General features: G+C 38.2%; 1 protein-coding gene across 1 annotated transcript in view; it reads left to right on the top strand.

The window, feature by feature from the left end:
- The window catches only part of LOC139753928 (ionotropic receptor 21a-like), a 150,800-nt gene that overhangs the window by 76,218 nt on the left and 50,402 nt on the right, over nt 1–24,180 (top strand). The window contains exons 5-7 of the mRNA XM_071670886.1: nt 1,250–1,436; nt 1,734–1,970; nt 2,945–3,210. Of these exons, the coding sequence (XP_071526987.1) occupies nt 1,250–1,436; nt 1,734–1,970; nt 2,945–3,210 (690 nt within the window). The remainder of the gene's footprint in view (nt 1–1,249; nt 1,437–1,733; nt 1,971–2,944; nt 3,211–24,180) is intronic.

Raw genomic sequence — 24,180 nt, 5'->3', positions numbered from 1 at the left:
ATATATATATATATATATATATATATATATATATATATATATATATATATATATATATATATATATATATATATATATATATATATATATATGAACTTTCTCTCAACCCTGCTGAACGTAATAATCTTGCTCTTATTCTTGTTTACTCTCAACTTTCTTCTTTCACACACTCTTCGAAACTCAGTTGCTAACTCTTGCAATTTTTCCCTCGAATCAGGCACTTGAGCTGTATCATCTGTTAACAGCAACTGACTCACTTCCCAATCCTTCTCATCGCCCATAGACTGCATTCTCGTTCATATCTCCTTGATTCTCGCATTCACCTCCCTCATCACCCTATCCATTAACAAATTGAACAAACACAGTTATATCAAACACTCCTGCCACAGAGAAACCTTTACTTCGAACCATTCAATCTCTTTTCCTAGAGCTCCCACTGCTGTTAGCAGCTCTTCATCTGCACTGTATATTCTTAAAACCTTCCACAAATTATCTTTATCAACCGTATCATATGCCTTCTCCAGATCCTTGAATGCCACATGCAAATTTGCATGCGTTTCTAAGTATCTTGCACACACCTTCTTTAAAGCAAACTCCTGAAATCACACTGCTCATCCACAACTTACCAGGTATTCTCAACATACGTATACCTGTAGTATGAACACTCTTTTATCTTCCTTGTCTTTATGCTGTGCACCTATACATGCATTCCACCAATCCCTCAGCAACTAACCATAATCCATACATACATTGGAAATCTCTACTAATCAATGAACAACAAAGTCACCTTTCTTAATAGATTCAACTACAATGCCACCCACTCCAACCGCCTTGCCACATCATCTTACGCATTGCTTACACCACCTCTCCTCTCTTCACCAAATCACAATCCATGGCTGTCTCACTACACATACCAACCTGACCAAGCTTCCTACATTTGCTATCTTATCGCCAAACACATTTAACAGTCCTTCAAAATATTCCCTTCATCTTTTCATTATATCACGACCTCTTACCGCTTCCCTTTTTGTCTTTTCCTTTTTATTTCATTAATTTTCGCATATTGTTAACCTTCTTTCAAAATATATCATTCTATCCAAGGTTTACTGATAGTCACTCACCTCGTCTCTTTTTCAACCCCTGCACCTTCCTCTTGACCTGCTTCTTTTTCTTACACATATCCCAGTCATTTGCACTCCCTCCCTGTAAGTGCCACCCAAACGCCTCTCTTTTCTGTGTATTCACCCAGCTTCTACGGCGCGACAGTCAACGTAACGGCTCTGCCATACAGACCATACTGGAGTGTGGTGGAAGATGTGGACCCTGACGGAACCATTGTCAAGAGGTACACAGGTAGTGACGCCAGGCTTCTTATGACCATAGCTGAGACCCTCAACTTTACCTTCCATGTTCTTCCTGTGACCACATGGAACCAGGTTGGATCACACTTAAAAGACAGTTTGGCATGAAATGGCTTTAGTAGTCACTCGAGATATAGATATCTGACAGAAAACATATTTAATGTTTCCACTAATTTCTGCTTCTCATGCCGTGGTTCTTGCATTACGATTGTCTTCAAGTCTCTTTATGTGCCTCCTGGAGACAGACTTACCTAATCGAAATTAGATGATCATTTGTACTGAATATCGCAGGTTCTGTACTCATTCATGAATGTAGGCAGTTATAATATGGTATTGGTCACAACCATGATATCCCATATGTCCCATGTCCAGGTAACAGCCCGAGTTATGGATAGGACCTCCTTCATGGCTTGCATATATCACATTGTCCTGCCACAGCGCCGGCTCCGGCACGATTATACGTACGTGTACGAGCATATATTCTCTGGCTTCACGATGGCCAAACCTTCGCTCACCTCAAACTGGCAGAGTCTCTATGACCCTTTGGCTGACGAGGTGTGGGACTCCGTCCTGCTGGTACTTCTTCTGGTAATCGTCTTGATAATCACGGTACGTGGCCTTGGTTAATGACCTAAGTGCGTACGGTATAGTGGAATTCAGTGGGCTCTTCATTTTGCTAGAGCCACGGAACCTCTCAGTCTCTCAAGAAATACCCTAAAAATGACCATCAATTCTCGGCGAGCCCCTGTTTGGGTAGATGACCTTAACGCACCTAGTTCATTATCGAACACCTCTCATGATCATATATCTACACATTGCGTTTCAAAAGAACTCAGAATAGTAGAGATATGTTGGTTCCTGTGTGTAGTAGTCCTTATATAATTTTGGCACATATGATTCAGCTTGAGATGGTAGGGGACTTTCAAGGTATCATTTCTTTGGTCAAGATGATTGATATTCTTTACTGATGTGAATGTTATTTAGCTGGTACACTGCGTGGAAGTTATCCTTACAAGAGAATTTTAGTAATGAAATCCATTCTTTTGATACCCACTTTTGTGGACCTTATATATCGCATTTGTACTAAAGATTATGAACTTTGTTTTGGTTTCCTCTTAGAAATAGAATCCTCTTTACCTTAATGGTCTCCCCATAGTTATATTGTATTGTATTACATTCTCTGGATTCTATTTCTTCCTTTTAGTTGGTATGGTATCATATCTTATCATTGTTATAATGTGCGTAGCAAGTCTTTGATTATTCGTCATCTGAGTGTCTCCTCAGGTCACAGAGCATATTCTGTGGCACAGAGCAGCGTTCATGATACAAATTGTTACACATAATTTGTAGGTTGTGTTCCTTGTAATACATAATATTCTGATAGTTATCATGCTCCAAAACATACGTAATATCTTGGTGGTTAACGTGTCATGGTATATAATAACTTAATTGTCAGCAAACTCTTGTACAAAATGTTTTGATTGATAAACATTATTCAGTATTCCATTTCCTGATGATAAGTATGTTTCAATACATGAGAGCTTGATAGAAATTATCAAGTGATATATACATATCAATCATAGATCACGCGTCCAGTATACGAAGAAACATCGGAAAAGAGAATGGGTGTAGGAGACGCCACTCACGTGGCTATAGGGACATTGCTGGCACAGAGTGTTACCAGCTACCTACCCAGCAGGAGCTCGAGCCGGGTGCTGGTGGCAGCCTGGCTGGTGTTCGGCTTCATCATCGGGACGGTCTACCGTGGCAACCTCACCGCCGCCCTCACACTGCCCAAGTATCCTCCACGACCTGAGACTCTAGAACAACTCGTCAGTGTTGTGGAAATGTATCAGTCTTGCAATTTTTCTTGTATATATATATATATATATACAGATGAAAGATGAAAGCCGGCAAGGCAGCAGGTTTGGATGGTATTGCAGTGGAATTTATTAAAAAAGGGGGTGACTGTATTGTTGACTGGTTGGTAAGGTTATTTAATGTATGTATGACTCATGGTGAGGTGCCTGAGGATTGGCGGAATGCGTGCATAGTGCCATTGTACAAAGGCAAAGGGGATAAGAGTGAGTGCTCAAATTACAGAGGTATAAGTTTGTTGAGTATTCCTGGTAAATTATATGGGAGGGTATTGATTGAGAGGGTGAAGGCATGTACAGAGCATCAGATTAGGATAAGAGCAGTGTGGTTTCAGAAGTGGTAGAGGATGTGTGGATCAGGTGTTTGCTTTGAAGAATGTACGTGAGAAATACTTAGAAAAGCAAATGGATTTGTATGTAGCATTTATGGATCTGGAGAAGGCATATGATAGAGTTGATAGAGATGCTCTGTGGAAGGTATTAAGAATATATGGTGTGGGAGGAAAGTTGTTAGAAGCAGTGAAAAGTTTTTATCGAGGATGTAAGGCATGTGTACGTGTAGGAAGAGAGGAAAGTGATTGGTTCTCAGTGAATGTGGGTTTGCGGCAGGGGTGTGTGATGTCTCCATGGTTGTTTAATTTGTTTATGGATGGGGTTGTTAGGGAGGTTAGGGAGGTTATTAGGTACAGTAGGGTTGAGGGTCAAGTCAATTGGGAGGTGAGTTTGAATGGAGAAAAACTGGAGGAAGTGAAGTGTTTTAGATATCTGGGAGTGGATCTGGCAGCGGATGGAACCATGGAAGCGGAAGTGGATCATAGGGTGGGGGAGGGGGCGAAAATCCTGGGGGCCTTGAAGAATGTGTGGAAGTCGAGAACATTATCTCGGAAAGCAAAAATGGGTATGTTTGAAGGAATAGTGGTTCCAACAATGTTGTATGGTTGCGAGGCGTGGGCTATGGATAGAGTTGTGCGCAGGAGGATGGATGTGCTGGAAATGAGATGTTTGAGGACAATGTGTGGTGTGAGGTGGTTTGATCGAGTGAGTAACGTAAGGGTAAGAGAGATGTGTGGAAATAAAAAGAGCGTGGTTGAGAGAGCAGAAGAGGGTGTTTTGAAGTGGTTTGGGCACATGGAGAGAATGAGTGAGGAAAGATTGACCAAGAGGATATATGTGTCGGAGGTGGAGGGAACAAGGAGAAGAGGGAGACCAAATTGGAGGTGGAAAGATGGAGTGAAAAAGATTTTGTGTGATCGGGGCCTGAACATGCAGGAGGGTGAAAGGAGGGCAAGGAATAGAGTGAATTGGAGCGATGTGGTATACCGGGGTTGACGTGTGTCAGTGGATTGAATCAAGGCATGTGAAGCGTCTGGGGTAAACCATGGAAAGCTGTGTAGGTATGTATATTTGCGTGTGTGGACGTATGTACATGTGTATGGGGGGGGGGGTTGGGCCATTTCTTTCCTGTTTCCTTCGCAACTCGCAAACGCGGGAGACAGCGACAAAGTATAATACTAAAAAATTAAGATAATAATATAATATATAATAATATTTAAGTGTTTTGGTCGAGTGTTTGGAAGTGAAGGGTTAAGAGAATGCTTTGCAAACGGAGAAGAGAATAAAAACTTTACAAAAGAGAAAACTGTCAATGCTAGGGTATGAATGAAATTGCAGTGGAAATTCATTAAAAAAGGGTGTAACCCGTTTTGACAGGTTTGAAGCAATCTAATGTAGAATGACTCTCCCTGAGGGTTTGAGGTTGGTGGAGTCTGCAAGTCCCAAATGTACAAAGGCAAAGGGGAAAAAGGTGAAACCAAATACAGACTCAAGTTTTTTGAATATTCCTAAAAAATTATATGGGGGTTTATTGATTGAGAGGGTGAAGAAATTAACATAGCACCACACTGGGGAAGAGAAATGTGTTTGAATAGTAGGGGAAAGTAAAAGACGGTGTTTGTTTGAAGAATGTATTTTGAAAATACAAAAAAGCTAATGGTTTAGGCGGGCATTTAGGGATTGGAAAGTAGTTAGAGTCCCTGGGATGTTTTAGGAACGTAAAGAATAATCGTGAGGGGGCAAGTAGTTAGAAGCAGGAAAAGTTTTATCGAGGATTAATGCATTTTTACGGTGGGAAAAAGAAAGTATTGTTTCTCAGTGAATTCGTTGCTGCCGGGGTGCGTTGTCCCCATGCTTTTTTTATTTGTGTATGATGGGGTTCTTAAGAGTGAATGCAAGATTTTGAAAGAACGGGAAAGATGTTCGTTTTGAATAAAGAGATTTGGGGAAGTGAGTCAGTTTTGTTCGCTGATGAACAGCGCTGGTCCCTGATTCAGGGAGAAAAGCAGCGCTGGGACTGAGTTTGGTAAAGTGTGTGATAGAAAAGCTTAGAGTAAATGAATAAGAGCAAAGTTATTAGGAAAGTAGGTTAGAAATCAATTGGAAGGTAATTTTTGAATGAGAAAAAACTGGAGGAAGTAGATATTCCAGAATTCGGAGTTGATGTCGAAAGGCGGATGCACCTATGGAAGCGGGAGAGTCACAGGGTGGTGGGAGGCGGAGAAATTTCTAGGAATGTTAAAAAAAGGGAAGGAAACCATATCTCGGAAAGCAAAATGGTATGTTTAAAAATTTTTTGGCTTCCACAATGAATAGTTTCGAGGCCGTGGGCTATAGATAGGATTTTGGAGAGATGATGCTTTGGAAATGAGATGTCTGAGGAAAATGTGGGGGTGAGGTGGTTTTTTAATCAAGTAAGTAATGAAAGGGTAGAGAGAAATGTGGTAATTAATGTGGGGAAAAAGTAGAAGGTGTTTAAAATGGTTGAAATCCTAGAGAATGAAGGAGGAAAGATTGACAAAGAGGAATATGGTGCAGAGGGAGGGAACGAGCAAAAGTGGAATTGAAACCCGGGGGGAAAATAAGGAAATTTTTTTGAGCCTAGATTGAAAGGGAAGTGATTTGTGCATCAACATGACAATGTTGTCATTCCCTTTTCCCTTTCCTAGCGCTACCTCGCCGCCGAGGGAGGGCTTCATTTGAAAGTGTCATTTTCATAATATATTTTGAAATGTATGGGTATTATAATCGTGGTGGGACGGGCATGTATGTACAAGTGTATGTGGGGGGATGAAAACCCTCTTCGTCCTGATTCCTTTGCACTACTCGCTAACACGGGAGAACGGGCAAAGTATAAGTGTTAAAAAATATATATATATATATAATAATCATATATATATATATATATATATATTTATTATAAAATATATATAAAATTTTAATATATATTTATATATATATATAAATAATATAAAGAATAAATAAAATATAATAATAAATAATAATATATTTTAAATTATATAATTGGAAGGTATTAAGAAAATGGTGTGAGGGCAATTGTTAGAAGCAGGAAAAATTTTATCGAGGATGTAAAAATGTGGACGTGTAGAAGAGAGGAAAGTGATTGCTCCAGTGAATGGGTTGCGGCAGGGGTGTGGATGTCTCCATGGCAGTTTAATTTGTTTAATGGGGTTGTTAGAGAGTGAATCAAGATATTGGAAGAGGGCAATATGAAGTCGTTTTGGGGTGAGAATACTTTGGGAAATGAGTTTAGTTTTGTTTTCGCTGATATACAGGCCCGGTGGCTGATTCATGTGAAAAATGCAGAAGCGGGACTGATTTGGAAAGTTGTGAATGAAAGTTAGAGTAAATGTGAATAAGAGAAAAGTTATTAGGTAAGGGGGTTGAGGAAAAAGTCAATTGGAGTAATTTGAATGGAGAAAAACTGAGGAATAAGTGTTTAAGATTTTGGGAGGGGAAGTCGCAGCGGATGACCATGAAGGGGGAGTGGATCAGGGGTGTGGGAGGGGCAAAAATTTATGGGGTTAAAAAATGTTGGAAGCGAGAACAGTTATTTTCGGAAAGCAAAAATGGGTATGTTTGAAGGAATATGGTTCCACAATGTTTGTTGAGGCGGGGGCAAGAATGTTGGGAGAGATTGAATTTGGGAAAAATGAGATGTTGAGAAAAAATGTGGTGTGAGTGGTTTGATCAAGTGTAAGAAGGTAAGAAGATTAGTGGAAATTGAGAGGTGGTAAAGGGCCCGAGAGTTTTTTTTAAAAAAAGGGTTGGCCCCTGAGAAGTGTGAGGAAGATTGACAAAGAATAATGACCCCAAGGTGGAGGGAACACAAATGGGAGAGAAATGGGTAAATATGGAAAGTTTTTGGAGGCCTAGAAAAAAAGGGGAGTTTTTTTGGGCATAATGAAATGGAGCGTTTTTTTTCCCCGCTACTGGCGATGCGGGGGAGGGGCTGCTTGTGGCTTTATAAAATATATGTTACGTATGGTTTATTTTGCGTGTTTGGATGATTATAACAGGTGTATGGGGGGTAAGAGCCATTTCTTGTCGTTCCTTGGCTACCTCGCAAACCGGGAGACAGCGAAAAGTTTTATAAAAAAAAAAATATATATATATATATATAGTATTATATATATAAAATAAATAAATTTAAAATATATATATTTTATATATATATATAATATATATATATTATATAATTTATATATAATATATATATATAAAAAATTATATATATATCATATTTTTATATATTAAAAAACTATAAAAATATATATAAAAAAATTTAAAATTATATATTATTATATATAAAATATAGTATTATATAAAAATTATATAATTAAAATATATAAATATATTTATATATAATATATCTAATATATAATATATAAATATATATAAATAAATTATATATATATATAAAATATATATTAATATGTAATATATTATATTAAAAAATATAAATATATATATAATATATTATATATTATATATATTTTTTTTTTTTTTTTTTTTATTTTCGCTTTTCCCCCCGCGTTTGCGAGGTAGCGGCAAGGAAAAGACAAAAGAAAGGGCCCCAACCCCCCCCCCCCATACACATGTAATACACACGTCCCCACACGCAAATTATACTTTCCCAAAAACAGTTTTCCCATGGTTTACCCCGACGAACACCATGCCTTGTTCAATCCATGACAGCACTCAACCCCTGTCCCAAATGTTTCCAATTCACGCTTTTTCTTGCCCTCCTTTCACCCCTGCATTCAGGCCCCGATCACAAAATCTTTTTTCCTCCATCTTTCCACCTCCAATTGGGGGTCCCTCTCTCCTCGTTCCCTCCACCCCCGACCCCAAATATACCCTTTGTAAATTCTCCTCCTCATTCTTCCATTGCCCAAACCATTCAAAAAAACCCTCTTCTGCTCTCCTCAACCCCCCACGCCTTTTTTTTCCACACTCTCTCTTACCCTTTCGTTACTTACTCGATCAAACCACCCCAACCACACATTGTCCTCAAATTCTTCCAGCCACACCAGCCCCCTGCGCACACTTATCCATACCCCGCCTCGAACCCCTACACATTGTTTTTTAAAAACCCCTATTCCCCCCCAAAATAACCCCCTTTTTTTCTTTTTTGAATAATTTCCGGGCTTTCCCACCCCATTTTCAAGCTCCCAAAAATTTTTGCCCCCTCCCCCACCCGATGACCACTCCGCTTCCCTGGGTTTATCCGCTACAATCCACTCCCATATCTAAAACATTCACTTCCCCAGTTTTTCTCCCTTTCAACTACCTCAAGTTGACTTTGACCCTCACCCCTACATAAAAACCTTGTCTTTTTACATTACTCTCAACTTTCTTCTTTCCCCCACATTTACCAAACTCAGTCACCAGCCTTTTTTGCAGTTTTTTTTCAATGAAAACAGCCCCCCAGCGCTGTATCAACAGCGAACAACAATTTACTCACTTCCCAAGCTCTCTCATCCAACAGACTTCATACTTGCCCCCCCATTCCCAGGACTCTTGCTTTTCCTCCCTAACAAAACCATCCATAAAAAAATTAAACAACCATGGAACACAACACACCCCCGGGCCCCAAACCTACATTACTGAGAACCAATCACTTCCTCTCTTCCTACACGTACAATGCCTTACATCCTCGATAAAAAACTTTCAATGTTCTAACAATTGCCTCCCCACCAATATTTTTAATAAAATTTTTAAAAATTTCCCTTTACGGCTCTCGCAACTTCTTCATAGGGCCCTTTTCCAGATCCATAAAAAGCACATACAAATCCCCTTTGCTTTTCTAAGTATTTTCTCAATACATTCTTCAAGCAACACCTGATCCACACATCCCCTACCCCTTCTGAAACCGCCACTCTTTCCCCAAACTGATGCCTGTACATGCCCTTTACCCTCTCAATCAATACCCTCCATATAATTTACCCGAATTCCAACAAACTTATACCTCGAATTTGAGCACTCACTCTTATCCCCTTGCCTTTGTAACAATGGCACTATGCACGCATTCCCCCAATCCTCAGGCACCTCACCATGAGTCATACATACATTAAAAACCTACCAACCGTCACCCAATACAGTCCCCCCCCCCTTTCTTAAAAAATTCCCGCAATACCACCAAACCTGCTGCCTTGCGGCTTTCTTTTTTTCCGCAAAGCTTTTACTACCTCTTCCCCGGTTTCCCAAACTTTTTTTCCCAAACCCCCACTTGCAAAACCACCCGACCAAAACACCTAATTGCCACTCTTCCATCAGACACATTCAACAAACCTTCAAAATACTCATGTCCCATTCCTTCTTCTCCTTCTAAACCCGTACTTGTTATCCCCTTCCCCCCTCCCCATTTAGGGCCCTTACACTGAAGTTCCCCATTTGCTCCCTTTCTTCCACCCTAATTACCCCCTTTCCCCAGAACACTTTTTATTCTCCTAAAATTTTTACGATAGTCCTCTCACCCCCAACTCTCATTTCCCCCTTTTTTTTCCCCTTTTCCGCACCTTTCTCTTGACCTCCTGTACTCTTTCTTTATACCTCCACCAATTGCTTTTTTTTCCCCTGCAAAAACTCCCAAAATCCTTCTCCCTTCTCTTTCACTAATACTCTTATTTCCCTCATCCCACCACTCACTACCCTTTTCTAAACAGCCCCCCCCACCTTTCTCAGCCCCCAAGAAATTTTTTTGCGCAATCCATCCGGACCCTAAAACTTCCCATTCCTCCCGCTCCCCTACGTCCATTTTTCTCACCTTTTTTCCATTCTGTACCCCAGTCTCTCCGGTAATTCCCACACAGGTCCCTTTCCCCAGCTCACTACTCCACCACCTTTTTCACCCCAACATTCACTCCTCTTTTCTGAAAACCCATAAAAATTTCCCCTTTACCTCCACAAGAAATGATCAACATCCCCCGTTGCAGCCCCTCCCCCCAAAAATACATCCAAAAGTCTCTCATTCGCACGCCTGAAATTTAAACACGAAATCCAATAACGCCTCTGGCCATCTTCCTACTTAAAAAGTATATTTATGTAATCCGCTTTTTAAACCAGTATTCCCATCATCATCCCTTTTTTTTCAGCCAAAAATTTACAAGCCTTAAACCTTTTTCCATTAACAACACTGAACACCCCATGAAATCCCAAATTTTAACCTCAACGCCACTAACTCCCCTTTGCATTCAATCCCCCACACTATACCCTCTCGTGCATCAAACCCCGCTAAACACCTCATAATTTAGCTGCTCCCAAAACCCCTCCTCTATGATCTTTTTCTCATCCCATTTCATATGAAACAATAACACCCACCTCTCCCCCATCAACTTTCAATTTACCCATATTAACGAGAATTTACTTTCTTACATTCTATCACAACTCCCACAACCCTGTTCAAAAGTAATGCTACCCCTTTCCCTTTGCTCTTGTCCTCCCAACCCCTGTTCACTCCCAACATTTCCAAACCACTCTTTTCCCCTTTAAACCCTTAGCTTTGTTTCAAATCAGACCAAAACATCCAGTTCCTTTTTTTTAAACATATACCTATTTCCTTTTTCACATCCCTTTGGTTTTCATCCACACAATTTTCACCCCACCTGAGCCTTCGAGGAGGATGATCACCCCCCCCCCCTGACTCTTCTTCTGATTTTCCCCTTTTAGAAAGTTAATAAAGGGGGGAGGATTCCGGCCCCCCGCTCCCGCCCCTCTATCGCTTTCAACCCACCAGGAATACGTTTGGGGAAATATCCTTACCCATTCCCCAGGGATAATATACATATATATTTTCCAACACAACACACACACACCCACACACATAGCACAAACCACACAAACACACAACAATACTTTAAAATAAAAAATGAAAAATGAAGAACAATTTAGGAAACAAACTTTAGCTTAAATGAATAAAAAAAATGAATGCACATAATGGTTCAACCTCTGCAAAGGAAAAAAAAATGGGAAAAATTAATTTACACAAACGTCAAAACAATTTTAAAAAAATTTTAAAAATTTCAATAAAAATAATTTAAGCAAATTTTTTAAAAAAAATTTTTATTCAAAAAAAAATATGAAATAAAATTTAAAAAAAAATATAAACATTTTTTTTTAAAAATATAATTTATATATATATATAATTTTATATATATAAAATAAAATATAAATTTTATATAAAAATAAATATAAAAATATTTTAAAAAATTATAAAATAATATATAATATATATTATAAAAAATAAAATATATTTTAAAATAAATATATAATTATAAAATTAAAAAAAAATATATATAAATATAAAAATATATATATTATATATATATATATATATATATATATATATATATATAAATATAATAATATATATATAAATATATTATATATAAATATATAAATTATATATATAAAATTAATATTTAAAATATTGGTTGGGAGCAAGTTGTTAAAGCATGAAAAATTTTTATCTCGAGGATGAAGGCATTGTACGTAAGGAAAGAGAGGAAAGGATTGGTTCCAGTGAATTAGTTTGCGCAGGGTGTGGGGATGTCTCCGGGCCGTTTAATTTGTTTATGGGGGGTTTTTTAGGGGGGTGAATACAATTATTTGGAAGGGCAAATATATCTGTTTAAAAATGGAGAGCGGGGAAGTGAGTCGTTTTTGTCGCTGATATACAAGCAGGTGGCGACCCATGAAAAGAAACTGCAGCGGGACTAATTTTGGAAAGTGTCAATTAAGAAATTAAAAAGGAAAAAAATAAAAAAGGGTTTAAAAAGGGTACAGTGGGGTTAGGTCAAGTCAATGAGGAAAATTAAAAGGGAAAAAAACCTGGGAATAAAGTGTTTAGATATCGGGATGGATTTGGAAAGCGATGGAACCAGGAAGCGGAAGTAAAAACATAGGGGGGGAGGGGGGGGGAAAATCCGGACCCCTTAAAGAATGTGAGGAATTTCGAAAACATTTCAGGGAAAGGAAAAATGGGTAAGTTGAAAATGGGGGGCTTCCAACAAGTGTATGTTGCGAGGCGGGGGGCTATGGATAAGTGTCCAGGGGGGGGGAATTTGCAAAAATAGATTTTTAAGGACAATGGTGTGGAGGTATTGATCGAGAAATTTAAATTAGGGGTAAGAGAATGTTGGAAATAAAAAAGCTGGTTAAAGAAAAAAAAGGGGGTGTTTGAAATGGTGGGCACAGGAAGAAGAGTGAGGAAAGATGACCAAGAAAAATAAGGGTTCGGAGGTGGGGGGACGAGAAGGGAACCAATTTGGTAGGGGGAAAAATTTGGAGGAAAAAATTTTGGTAAGGGGCTGAACATGAAAGGGGGGTGAAAGGGTTCAAGGATGAGAAACGGATCGATGTGGTATACCGGGTTTACGTGCGCAGTGGTTTGAATCGGGCCATTGAAGCGTCGGGGGTAAACCAGGAAAGTTGTGGGGCCGGGTTTGGAAAAGGGGAGCTGTGGTTCGGCTTTTCTGCAGAAAGAGACTAGGGGAACAAAAGGGGCCTTTTTTGTCTTTTCCTAGCGCAAAACCCTTTCGAAACCAGAGGGGGGGGGGGATGGACCCCATAAAGGCGAGTGGCGATAAATAAAAAAAGGGCAACAGGGGGAAATTGTAAGGGGTAGGGGTATGTTCTGTGTGTTAATAGTGAAACACGAATGAAATATATATTTTGCGTTTGGGGACGGTTTTAAAATCTTTATGGGGGGGGTTAAAAACCTCTTCTCTTTTTCCCTTTTGCGCAAACCTCGCAAACGGGGGAGACAGCGACAAAGCTAAAATAAAAAAAAAAAGAAATACTATATAAATATATATATATAATATTAATATGAAAAAAATTTTCTGTTTTTGTTTTTTTCGCTGTTTCCCGCTTTGCGATTTACGCAAGGAAACAACGAAAAAAGGGCCCAAACCCCACCCCCATAAAACAGGAATATACAACGCCACACGCAAAATACATAACACACACTTTCCATTTTACCCCAACGCTTCCCCCATCCTTGATTCAACCCCTGACACACTCCCAAAACCCCCTATACCACATCGCTCCAATTTACTCTATTCCTTGCCCTCCTTTTCCCCCCCCTGCATGTTTAGGCCCCGATCACACAAAACTTTTTCACCCATCTTTCCACCCCAAATTTGGGCTCCCCTTCTCCTCGTTCCCTCCATTCCGACACAAATCCTCCTGGTCAATCTTTTCCCCCCATTCTCTCCTGTGCCCAAACATTTTCAAAACCCCCCTCTTTGCCCTCAACCACGCTCTTTTTACCACACATCCTCTTACCTTTTCGTTTACTTACTCGATCAAAACCCCCTCACACCCCACATTGTCCTCAAAAATCCATTTCCAGCCATCCACTCCCCGCCCCACAACTCATCCAACCCACCCTCCAACCTACAACATTTTTGGACCAAATATTCCTTCAAACATACCCATTTTGCTTTCCGAATAATGTTCCGACCCACACATCTTCAAAGGGCCCCCAAAATTTTTGCCCCCTCCCCCCCCCCTAGACCACTTCCGCTTCCAGGGGTTTCCCTCCGCTGCCAGATCCATCCAAATATCTAAAACATTCACTTTCCCCCAGTTTTTTTCCATTCAAACCCTCCCAATTGAATTGACCCTCAACCCTACCACCTAATTTAACTTTCTTTTTATTCACAAATTTTCTCAATTTTTTTCTTCACACACTTACCAACCAGCACCCTTCTGCATTTTTTTTTACAGAATCCCACCAGCGCTGTATTCAGCGGGTACCCAAATGACTCCCCCAAGCTCCCACCCCCAAAAACTTCAACTTGCCCCTTTTTCCCCCTTGCACACCTCCCTAACAACCCCCTCCATAAACAAATTAAACAACCATGGAGCACACACACCCCCCCCAAAACCACATTCACGGAACCAATCACTTTCCTCCTTCCACACGTAAACTGCCTTTACATCCTCGTAAAAATTTTTCCCCCTTTCAAACAACTTCCTCCCCACCATAAATTTTTTAATCCCTTTCAACAACACTCTATCAACTCCTCTATGCTTCTCCAAATCCATAAATGCACATAAAAACCCATTTCCCTTTTCTAAGTATAATAAATATATATATATTATATAATATATAAATATATAATATATAATATTTAAAAATAATAAAATATATATAAAAATTTTTTTTTTAAAATATAATATTATAATATATATATAGAAAAAATATATTTTTTTATTTTCAACAAAACCCAAATTCCCCCCATTAGCGGGGTAGCGCTAAAAAAAGACTGGCCTTTTGGGGGGAATTCCTCACCGGGCCCCCTTCTCTGTTCCTTTTTTTGGGGGAAAATTTGAATAAAAAAAAAAAATGAGGGGGGAGGAATTTTCAGCCCCCCCTCCCTTCCCTTTTAGACCTTGCACGCCACCGGGAATACTGAAAAAATTCTTTCTCCCCTATTCCCGGGGATAAAATATATATATAAATATATAATAAAAATATTTTTTTACTATAAATATATATAAAATAATATAATATTATATTTTATATATATAATATATCTTTCTTTTTTTCTTTAACTATTCGCCTTTCCCGCATTAGCGAGTAGCGTTGAGAAAAGGGACGGGGGCCCTTGAGGAATATCCTAAACCTGGGCCCTTCTCTTTTCCCCTTTTGGGAAAATTAAAAAAAAAAAGTGGGGGGGGAGGATTTCCACCCCCCGCCCCCCCCTTTTTAGTCGCCTTCTACAACCCGGGGAATACGGGGGAATTCTTTCTCCCCTATCCCCGGGGAAAATTATATTATATTAATATATATATTATTATATAATATTAAAATATAAAAATAATATATATAAAATATATAATAATTATAATAATATATAAATATATAATATAATAAAAAATATATATATATATATATTATATATATAAAAATAATATATTATAAATATATAATATATAATATATTTTATAATTTAAAAATAATAGATAAAATATTATATTTATATAAAATATATAAATATAAAATAAAAATAAAATATTATATATATAATATATATATTATATATTATATATATATTATATATATTTATATATATATAGATATTACAATATATATAAAAATATATATATAAAATTTTATATTATTTATAATATATCTATATATATATATAAAATAATAATAATTAATATTATATTAATAAAATATATTATAGAAAATAAATTATATTATTTAAATATAAAAAGTTATATAAAATATATATATTTTATAGAAATTTATTATATATATAAAATTAATAAATATATATTTTTTAAATTTGTTCTTTTCTTTCTATTCGACTTTCGCCATTTCCCACGTCCGCGGGAAAACAAGAAGGGTTTTTGGGGGGAACTCCTCCCCGCAACCTCCGTTCCTTTTTTTTTGGAAAACAAAAAAAAAACAAAGGGGGGAAATTTCCACCCACACGCCCTCCCCTTGTACCCCTACACCGGGGAAAAACGTAAGTTTTCTTTCTCCCCATCCCCAGGGAATATTTTGTATATATATATAATAATAAACATATATATATATAATATATAAAAAATATATATATATATATAATAAAATATATATAATAATATATATATAAAAATATATATAAATATTAATATAAGTATTATATATACATATTTATATAAATTATATATATATATATATATATATATATATATATAATTATAAATAAAATATATTAAAGTTAAAATTTTTATTATATTATATATAATAAAAATATATTTTAAAAAAGGAAGATAGGATATTTTAAAAGGAAAAACGGGATGTTTTGGGCCTAAATTGAAACAAGAAAAAGGGGTAAGGGGAGGAGTTTTGGGGGAAGTCTGGGGGAAACAGGGTTGAGAAAGGAACAAGAGCAAGGGGAAAGGGGTAGCCATACTCCGGAAACAGGAGAGTGGGGGTATTGATAGAGGAAAAATAAATCTCGATTGATATGGTAAAACTGAAAGTTGATGAGGAAGTGGGTGAATGTTGGGGGAATATGCACCCATGGGAAAAAGATCAAGAAAACAATGTTTTGGGGGCAGCAAGATGGGTTATGTTTTTAGCACGAAAAAGGGGCCCCTAGTTGGATTTTGAATCAAAGGGGAGTAAGTGGCAATTAGGGGAAAATTTGGATACATGGGGGGTTCGGGGGTTAAATGGAAAGTGAAGAAACTTTAGATTTATTGCTGAAAAGGACTGATGATTGGAATACCTGGTTTAAAAAGCGAATATACTTAGTATACTTATGTAATAAAGATTTGGGCCCGAGAGCGTTATGGGTTAAAGGTTAATTTCCCGGGGTGCGAAAGAAAAGAAATTTTGGATTAATGTGCGAAGGGGCAACTGGGGGAATCTGAAACATTATCTTGGAGGGTAAAGGGGAAGATTGAGGGGTTTTTAAAAAAAAAGATGAAAGGGGGGAAAGGGGTGGGTTTAAATAGCTTGGGAAGGGGAAACCTTTAAAGTACCAAAAACTGGTACAAAAAAGGGAAAAAAGGGAGAACAAGGAATAAAGAAGGGGGGGAAGGGTTATTTAAAATCAGTGAGGATGCGGGAAAGATGCTGTGGGATGAGAAGAGGGGGAGGGGGGTGTTAGAAAAGGGGAGTGAGGGTGGGAAAGAAGAAGTAAGAGTATTAGTAAAAAAGAAGGCATTTTCCCTTTTTGCAGGGGAAAAAATGCAATTGAGTGGAGATGTATAAAGAAAGAGACAGGAGGGCAAGAAATACAAGAGGTTAAAAAAAGGGGAAAAAATTGGGGGAAAGAAACCTTTTAAATTTTTGGGGGAATAAAAAGATTTTTGGGAAGGGGGAAATAAAGTGCGTAAGACAAGGAGCCCAAAAGGGGAAATTTGGAAGGGGTCAAGTGGGGGGGTATAACAAGTATGGGATGTGAGGAAGGGGTGGTATTTTGAAGGTCTGAAAAAGTTTTGATGATAAGTGCAGATATGGGTTTTTTTTTCGAGGGGGGGCAAAGTGGAGGGTTAGGGAAAATTATTGGAAAAACAGAGAAAGTATAAAAGCTTTGCGGAAAATAAACCCGGGGAAGGCAGCGGGTTTGGGATGTATTGCATTGAATTTTTTAAAAAAAGGGGGTACGGGTTTGGACTTTGGAAAAGGTTTATTTAATGTATGTAGACTAAAGGGGGGGCCCTGTGGGCAAGCGTGCATTTTCCCAAAGTACAAGGAAAAGGGGGAAAAAGTGATGCTAAAATTTACAGAGTATAATTTTTGTGAATTTTCCGGGTAATTAAATGGGGGGGTAGATTGAGGGGGTAGGCAGACAAGCATCAAGGGGGAAAGCAGTGTGGTTTTAGAAGGGGTAAAAAATGGTGGATCAGGGTTGCTTGAAGATGTACGTGAGAAATCTAAAAACAAGTTTGTATGAGCATTATGGATCTGGAAAAGGGCAAATGAAGTTTTGAAAAGAGCTCTGGGGAAGGGGTTTAAAATATATGGTGTGGGGGGAAAGTGTTAGAACAGGGAAAATTTTTATGGGGGAAATTAAAGGGCATGGTATTTAGGAAAAGGGGAAAAGGGATTGGTTCCAGTGAATGAGGTTCCGGGGGGGGGGAGGCCCCAAATTTTTTAAATTTGGTTATGATTGGGTTTTTAGGGGGGTTAGGGGGGTTTTTGGGACATATTTGGGGTCAATCAAGGGAGGGATTTTGAAGGGAAAAAACGGGAGAAGTGAATTTTTTTAGTAGGGGGGGTATCGGGCAGGGGAAGGAACCCAAAGGAAGGGGAAGGGACATAGGGGGGGGAGGGCGAAAACTGGGGGCCTTGAAGAATGGGGGGAACGAAACTTTAAACTCGGAAAGCAAAAAGGGTATTTATAAGGAATATGTTCCAACAATTTTGAAAGGTTGCGGGGGCGGGCCCATGGATAGATTGTGCGCAGGGGGATGGTTTGGGGAAATGAATGTTTTGAAAAATTTGGGGGTGTGGGTTTTTATCGAGTAGAAAATAAGGGGAAGAGATGTGTAAAAAAAAGGCCCTGGTTGAAGACAAAAAGGGGGTTTTTTAATGGTTTGGGGACAAGGGAAATTTAAAAGAAAAGAATGACCCAAAATATATAGTGCGGGGTGGAGGGAAAAAGAAGAAGGGAAAACAAATGAGTTTGGGAAAATGGATGAAAAAGATTTTGTGGATCGGGCCTAACACAGGGGGGTGAAAAAGGGGGGCAAGAATTAAGTAATTGAGCGATGTGTTACCGGGGTGACGGGTGTCAGGGGTTAAACGGGAGGAACGTCTGGGGGAAACCATGGAAAGCTTAGTAGAAAGGGTGTGGCGAGATATTTCTGTGATGGGGGGGGGGGGGTTTCTTTTTCCGTTTCCTTGCGCTACCCGCAAAACGCAACAGCGACAAAGTTTTAAAAAAAAAAAAATAATAAAAATAATTTCCCTGGGGGAAAAGGGGGGAAAAAATTTTCCCACTACCTCGGGCGAAAAAAGGGGACTAAAAAAGGGAAGGGGGGGTGGCGGAAATCCCCCCTCATTTTTTTTTTTTTCCAAAAGAAGAAACAGAGAAAGGGCCAGTGAATAAACCCTCAAAAAGGGCCCCGCCTCATCTCTGTTCTTACGCTACCCTCCTAATGCGGGAAAGGCGATTTGTATAAAAGGGTATATAAATATATATATATTATATTATATATATAATATATATATATTATAAAAATATATAAAAAAAATATATATAAAATATATATATATATAAAAATTACAAATAAAAAACATAATATATATATAAAATATATATATATATATAAATATATATATATATATATGTATTAATATAAAATGGACCTATTGGGAAACGGGGGTGAGTCACAGGGTTAAACGGCGAAAGTTTTGGGAAAGTTTTAAAAAATTTTTAAGTCAAACATTTTCCCCCAAAGCAAAAAAGGGGAAGTTTAAGAACATCGTTCCACATGTATATAGTTTCCTATTAAGACACCCTTTATAGATTTGTTTCTGAAAGCAATATTTACTTTAAAAGGGTTCAAGCAACGTGGAAATAAGTAAATTATTAAAAGAGGGGAAACTAAAAGATTTTGGTGTCTTTAGGATTGGTTAACTCAAAAAATGATTCTTTCTAACTTAGAGGTTACCAAAAAAAACACTGGGGTACTTTAATTAAATCCAAAAAAAATATCTTCTGAAACCATATAAATAACCTACTGCAAACTTAATGCCCAAAAGGAAAACGATGAAAATGAGAGTTTAACCTTTTAATTTGGTTTGATAAAAGGGATAAATCATGTATTGGCAGGTTTTGAAAATCAACTAAACATGTTCCATGCAAATGGATCATGTAATCTAAAAATGGTAACATACATATTTTTTTTTCCTACAGAATTTTTTGAAGGAAGGCAATTGTTGAGAAAAGGGGAGAAAAATTTGAAAATTTTTCATTGTGGGCCAAACACAAAAAATTTCACTACATACCAAACCAAATTTCATTAGAAGAAGATATCCTTCGGAAATTTTCTTTAAAAAAACCATAAAAAAATACTTAGAAACATTGAAAGGGGGTTTAAAACCATTCCCCTAACAAATTTTGAGCAAATAACCCTCCTTTAAATTTGAAAACACATCTTTTATCCCAGAACTTTATTGTTCATTGAAAAAAACCCTTTGAGACGGGTAAATAATTATCACGAAAAAAATATCATCGAAATTCAAATAAATATCAAAAGGTCATTAACTAAAATTTTTTAAGTGAAAAAGGTGAAACATCAAGCTAACAGTTGAAATCAGATTGCATGATACGTTAAGCTGTTAACTAAATCTACATTGTTCATGATTTTAAAATTTTTGTATCTTACCCACAAAAGGGGCTTAAAAAAGAAAAAACCCTTTTTTGACAACAATCAAGAAACATCATACCCCCGGGGTTTATAGGATGTTTATTTGAATGCAAAGGGAGAGGGCTTGGGGGAAAAAGGGTGACAGGGGTTTTCGGTGCTGAAAAAGGAAAGGGGAAAGCTTGTAGATTTGTTTGCAAAAAAGGGACCAGGTTTGGGAATCCCGGGTTTAAAAAAGAGATATGAATAAGATGTTTAAATGTAATATGAAAGAGGGCCCTAGAGCGCTTTGGGAAAACGTGTTGATTGAAAAGGGCGCGTGAGAGGAGACTTTTGGATTTTAATGTGCGAGAGGTGCAACTGGGGATTCTGATTTTTATCTTGTGGAGTCGAAGGTAAAGGGTTTGTAGAGGCTTCAAAAAAAAAAAAATGTGGGTTTGAAGAGAGTGGGAGAGGAGTGGTTTTGGGAAGGAGACTTGTTTGGGGAAGTACCAGGGGGAAACCGATACAGAAAAAAAAAGGGAGAACGAAAGGGAAGGGGTGGGGGAGGAAGGGGAAAATCAGGGAAGCATGAAGGCTTTGGGAAAAAGCTTGGGAGGGAGAACACGGGGGTTTACAATTTAAAAGGGGGTATGGGGTGGGATAAAAGTAAGTTAAGTGAAAGAAAGATTGGAGGGGGGATTTAAAAAAAAGGAGAAGGTCAAAAAAGGTAAATGAGAAAAAAAAACAAAAAAAGTTTGGGGGTTAGGATCATTCAATTTAGGGGGAAAATTTAAAAGATTTTTGGAAGATAAAAAAAGTCTAAGACAAGGGAGGAAAGGGAACATCAGGAAAGGGGGGTAATTTGGGAAGGAAACAAATAATGGTGATGTGAAGATTTTATATTTTGATGGGTTTTTTGAAAGCGTTAATGAAAGTTGGGGAAAAGGGGGGGTTTTCTCTCGATGGGGTTTAAGGAGAGGGTAGGAAAGATTTTGGGAAACCCGGGGAAAGGGAGTAGAAATTAATAAAAATGAAACCAAGGCGGCGGGGTTGGGAGTAAATTCGGGAAAAAAAAAGGAAAAGGGGGGACCGTATTGTACTGGTGCAAGGTCAAATTTAAATATGTTGACCTCGTGGGGAAGTGCCCGATATGCGAATGCTGCATAGTGCCATTTACAAGGCTAGGGGGAAATGAATGCCCAAAAAACAATATAATTTTTTTGATATTCCTAAGAAAATTTTATAGGAGGGTATATTTTGGGGGGGGAAGCAGACTGAACACAGTTGGGGGAGCAGTGTGGCAAATGGAAAGGTTTTTGGCAGGTGTTTTTCTTTGAAAATGAGTGAAAAAACTTGGAAAAACAAAAGGGTTTTTATCACATTTATGGGTCGGAGAAACATAGAAGAGGAAGAGTTTAGTTTGTTTAAGTTTATAGTTTGGGGAAAAAATTGTCAAACAGTAAATAGTTTTATCGAATGTAAGGGATTCAAAGGTGGAAAAAGTGCTGGTTTCCATGAAAACGTTTGCGGGACGCGGGTGATGTCTCCCCGGGGGTTTAATTTTTTTGGATGATATTGTTTGGGGGGTAATCAAGATTTTTGGGGAAGGGGGAATAGCACGGGGGGGGGAAGAGAGCGGGAAGTGAGTCAGTTTTGTTTCTGATTAACAGCCTGGGGCTGAATCGGGGGAAAACTGCCCAAAGGGGGACTGATTTTTTTTAAAATGTGGAAGAAGAAACGAGAGTAAATTAATAAGGCAAGGTTATTAGTACTACGGGAGGGCAATGAAGGGGGTAGGTTTTAATGGGGGAAAACGGGAAGTGAATGTTTAGATATCGGGGGGGGAGATTTGGGATTGACGAACCAGGAAGGAAAATGATCATTGGGGGGGGAGGGGGCGAAAGTTCGGGGAGCGTTGAAAATTGTGTCAAGGCAGACCGTTTTTTTGGAAACAAAAGGGGTATTTTAAAGGGAATATGTTCCGACAAGTTTTAAAATTTGCGAATGTGGCTAATAATTTTTGGGCGGGGGAGGGGATGGCGGGAAATGAGTTTTTTGAGGACAAATTGGGGGAGGTGTTTGTTTCGGGAGAATAAAGGGTAAGAGAGTTTTGTGGTAATAAAAAGAGTTTGGTTTGGGAAAACAAAGGGGGTTTTTTGATGGTTTGGTCACAGGAGAGTATGAAGGAAAGACAAAACAAGAAAATATAATGTCAAGTGGGGGGAACAAATTGGAGGCCAAATTCAGGGGAAAGATGGATAAAAATTTTTTAAAGGATCGGACCTAACTCAGGGGTGGAGCGTAAAGGGATAGAATGAATTGGAACGATGGGTATACGGGGTCGACGTGCTGTCAGTGGATTAAACCGGGGAATGGAACGTCGGGTGAAACCAGGAACTTTTTGGGGTTCCTGGAGGGAAAGGGAATGCTGTTTCGAAGCCACTACATATAGCTAGAGAATGGGGGAAAAGAACTTTGCCTTTGTTGCTTTCGTATGCACCCTCCGCACACGCGGGAAGGGGATGCCGGGGGGTGGACAGGGAAAAATGAAAAAGGGGCACAATGAATTATTACATTGTATGCGTAATTCGGTGTTATTATGTAACGTTAAATGTAAGGCATGTATAAGCCGGGGGGACGTGAGTTATAAAATTGTAAGTGGGGGGGTTTTGGGCCATTCTTTCGTCTTTTCCCTTTCATACCTCGAACGCATATATAAAAATTTTTAAATATTTTTAAATATAATATATATATAATAAATAATATTTATAATAATATATATTAATATATTAAAATAAATAAAATAAATTAATAATATATAATAATTATATATATAAAAATATATTATATATAATATTTATATATTTTATTTAATAAATTTTTTTTTTTTTTTTTTGCCGCTGTCTCCCGCTTTTTGCCAGGTACCGCAAAAAAACAACAAAAAAATGCCCAAACCCACCCCAAACCCATAATAATACCCCACACACGCAAATAACATACCTACACAGTTTTTCCATTTTTTCCCCCCAGACCTTCATATGCCCCCATTTAATCCCTGACAGCAGTCAACCCCGTATAACCAATCGATCCAATTCCTCTATTTCCCCCCCTTTCACCCCCGCAGTTTTCCCCCCACAACAAAATCTTTTTTACCCCCCCATCTTTCCACCCCCAATTTGGTCTCCCATTTTTCTTTTCCCTCCACCCCACACATATATCCTCTTGCAATCTTTCCTCACTCATTTTCTCCAGGACCAAACCATTTCAAAACACCCTCTTCTGCTCTCTAAACCACGCTCTTTTTATTTCCACACATCTCTCTTACCCTTACGTTACTTACTCGATCAAACCACTTCACACCACACATTGTCCTGTAACATCTCAATTCCAGCACTTCCATCCTCTTGCGCACAACTCTATCCATAGCCCACGCCTCGCAACCATACAACATTGTTGGAACCACTATTCCTTCAAACATACCCATTTTTGCTTTCCGAGATAATGTTCTCGACTTCCACACATTCTTCAAGGCTCCCAGGATTTTCGCCCCCTCCCCCACCCTATGATCCATTACCGCTTCCATGGTTCCATCCGCTGCCAGATCCACTCCCATATATCTAAAACACTTTACTTCCTCCAGTTTTTCTCCATTCAAACTTACCTCCCAGTTGACTTGACCCTCAACCCTACTGTACCTAATTACCTTGCTCTCATTCATATTTACTCTTAACTTTCTTCTGTCACACACTTTACCAAACTCAGTCACCAGCTTCTGC

This window comes from Panulirus ornatus, chromosome 16, assembly GCF_036320965.1.
Source record: "Panulirus ornatus isolate Po-2019 chromosome 16, ASM3632096v1, whole genome shotgun sequence".
NCBI classification, from domain to species: domain Eukaryota; kingdom Metazoa; phylum Arthropoda; class Malacostraca; order Decapoda; family Palinuridae; genus Panulirus; species Panulirus ornatus.
The sequence above is the reverse complement of the archived record's forward strand: the minus strand, read 5'-3'. Positions and strand labels throughout refer to the sequence as shown.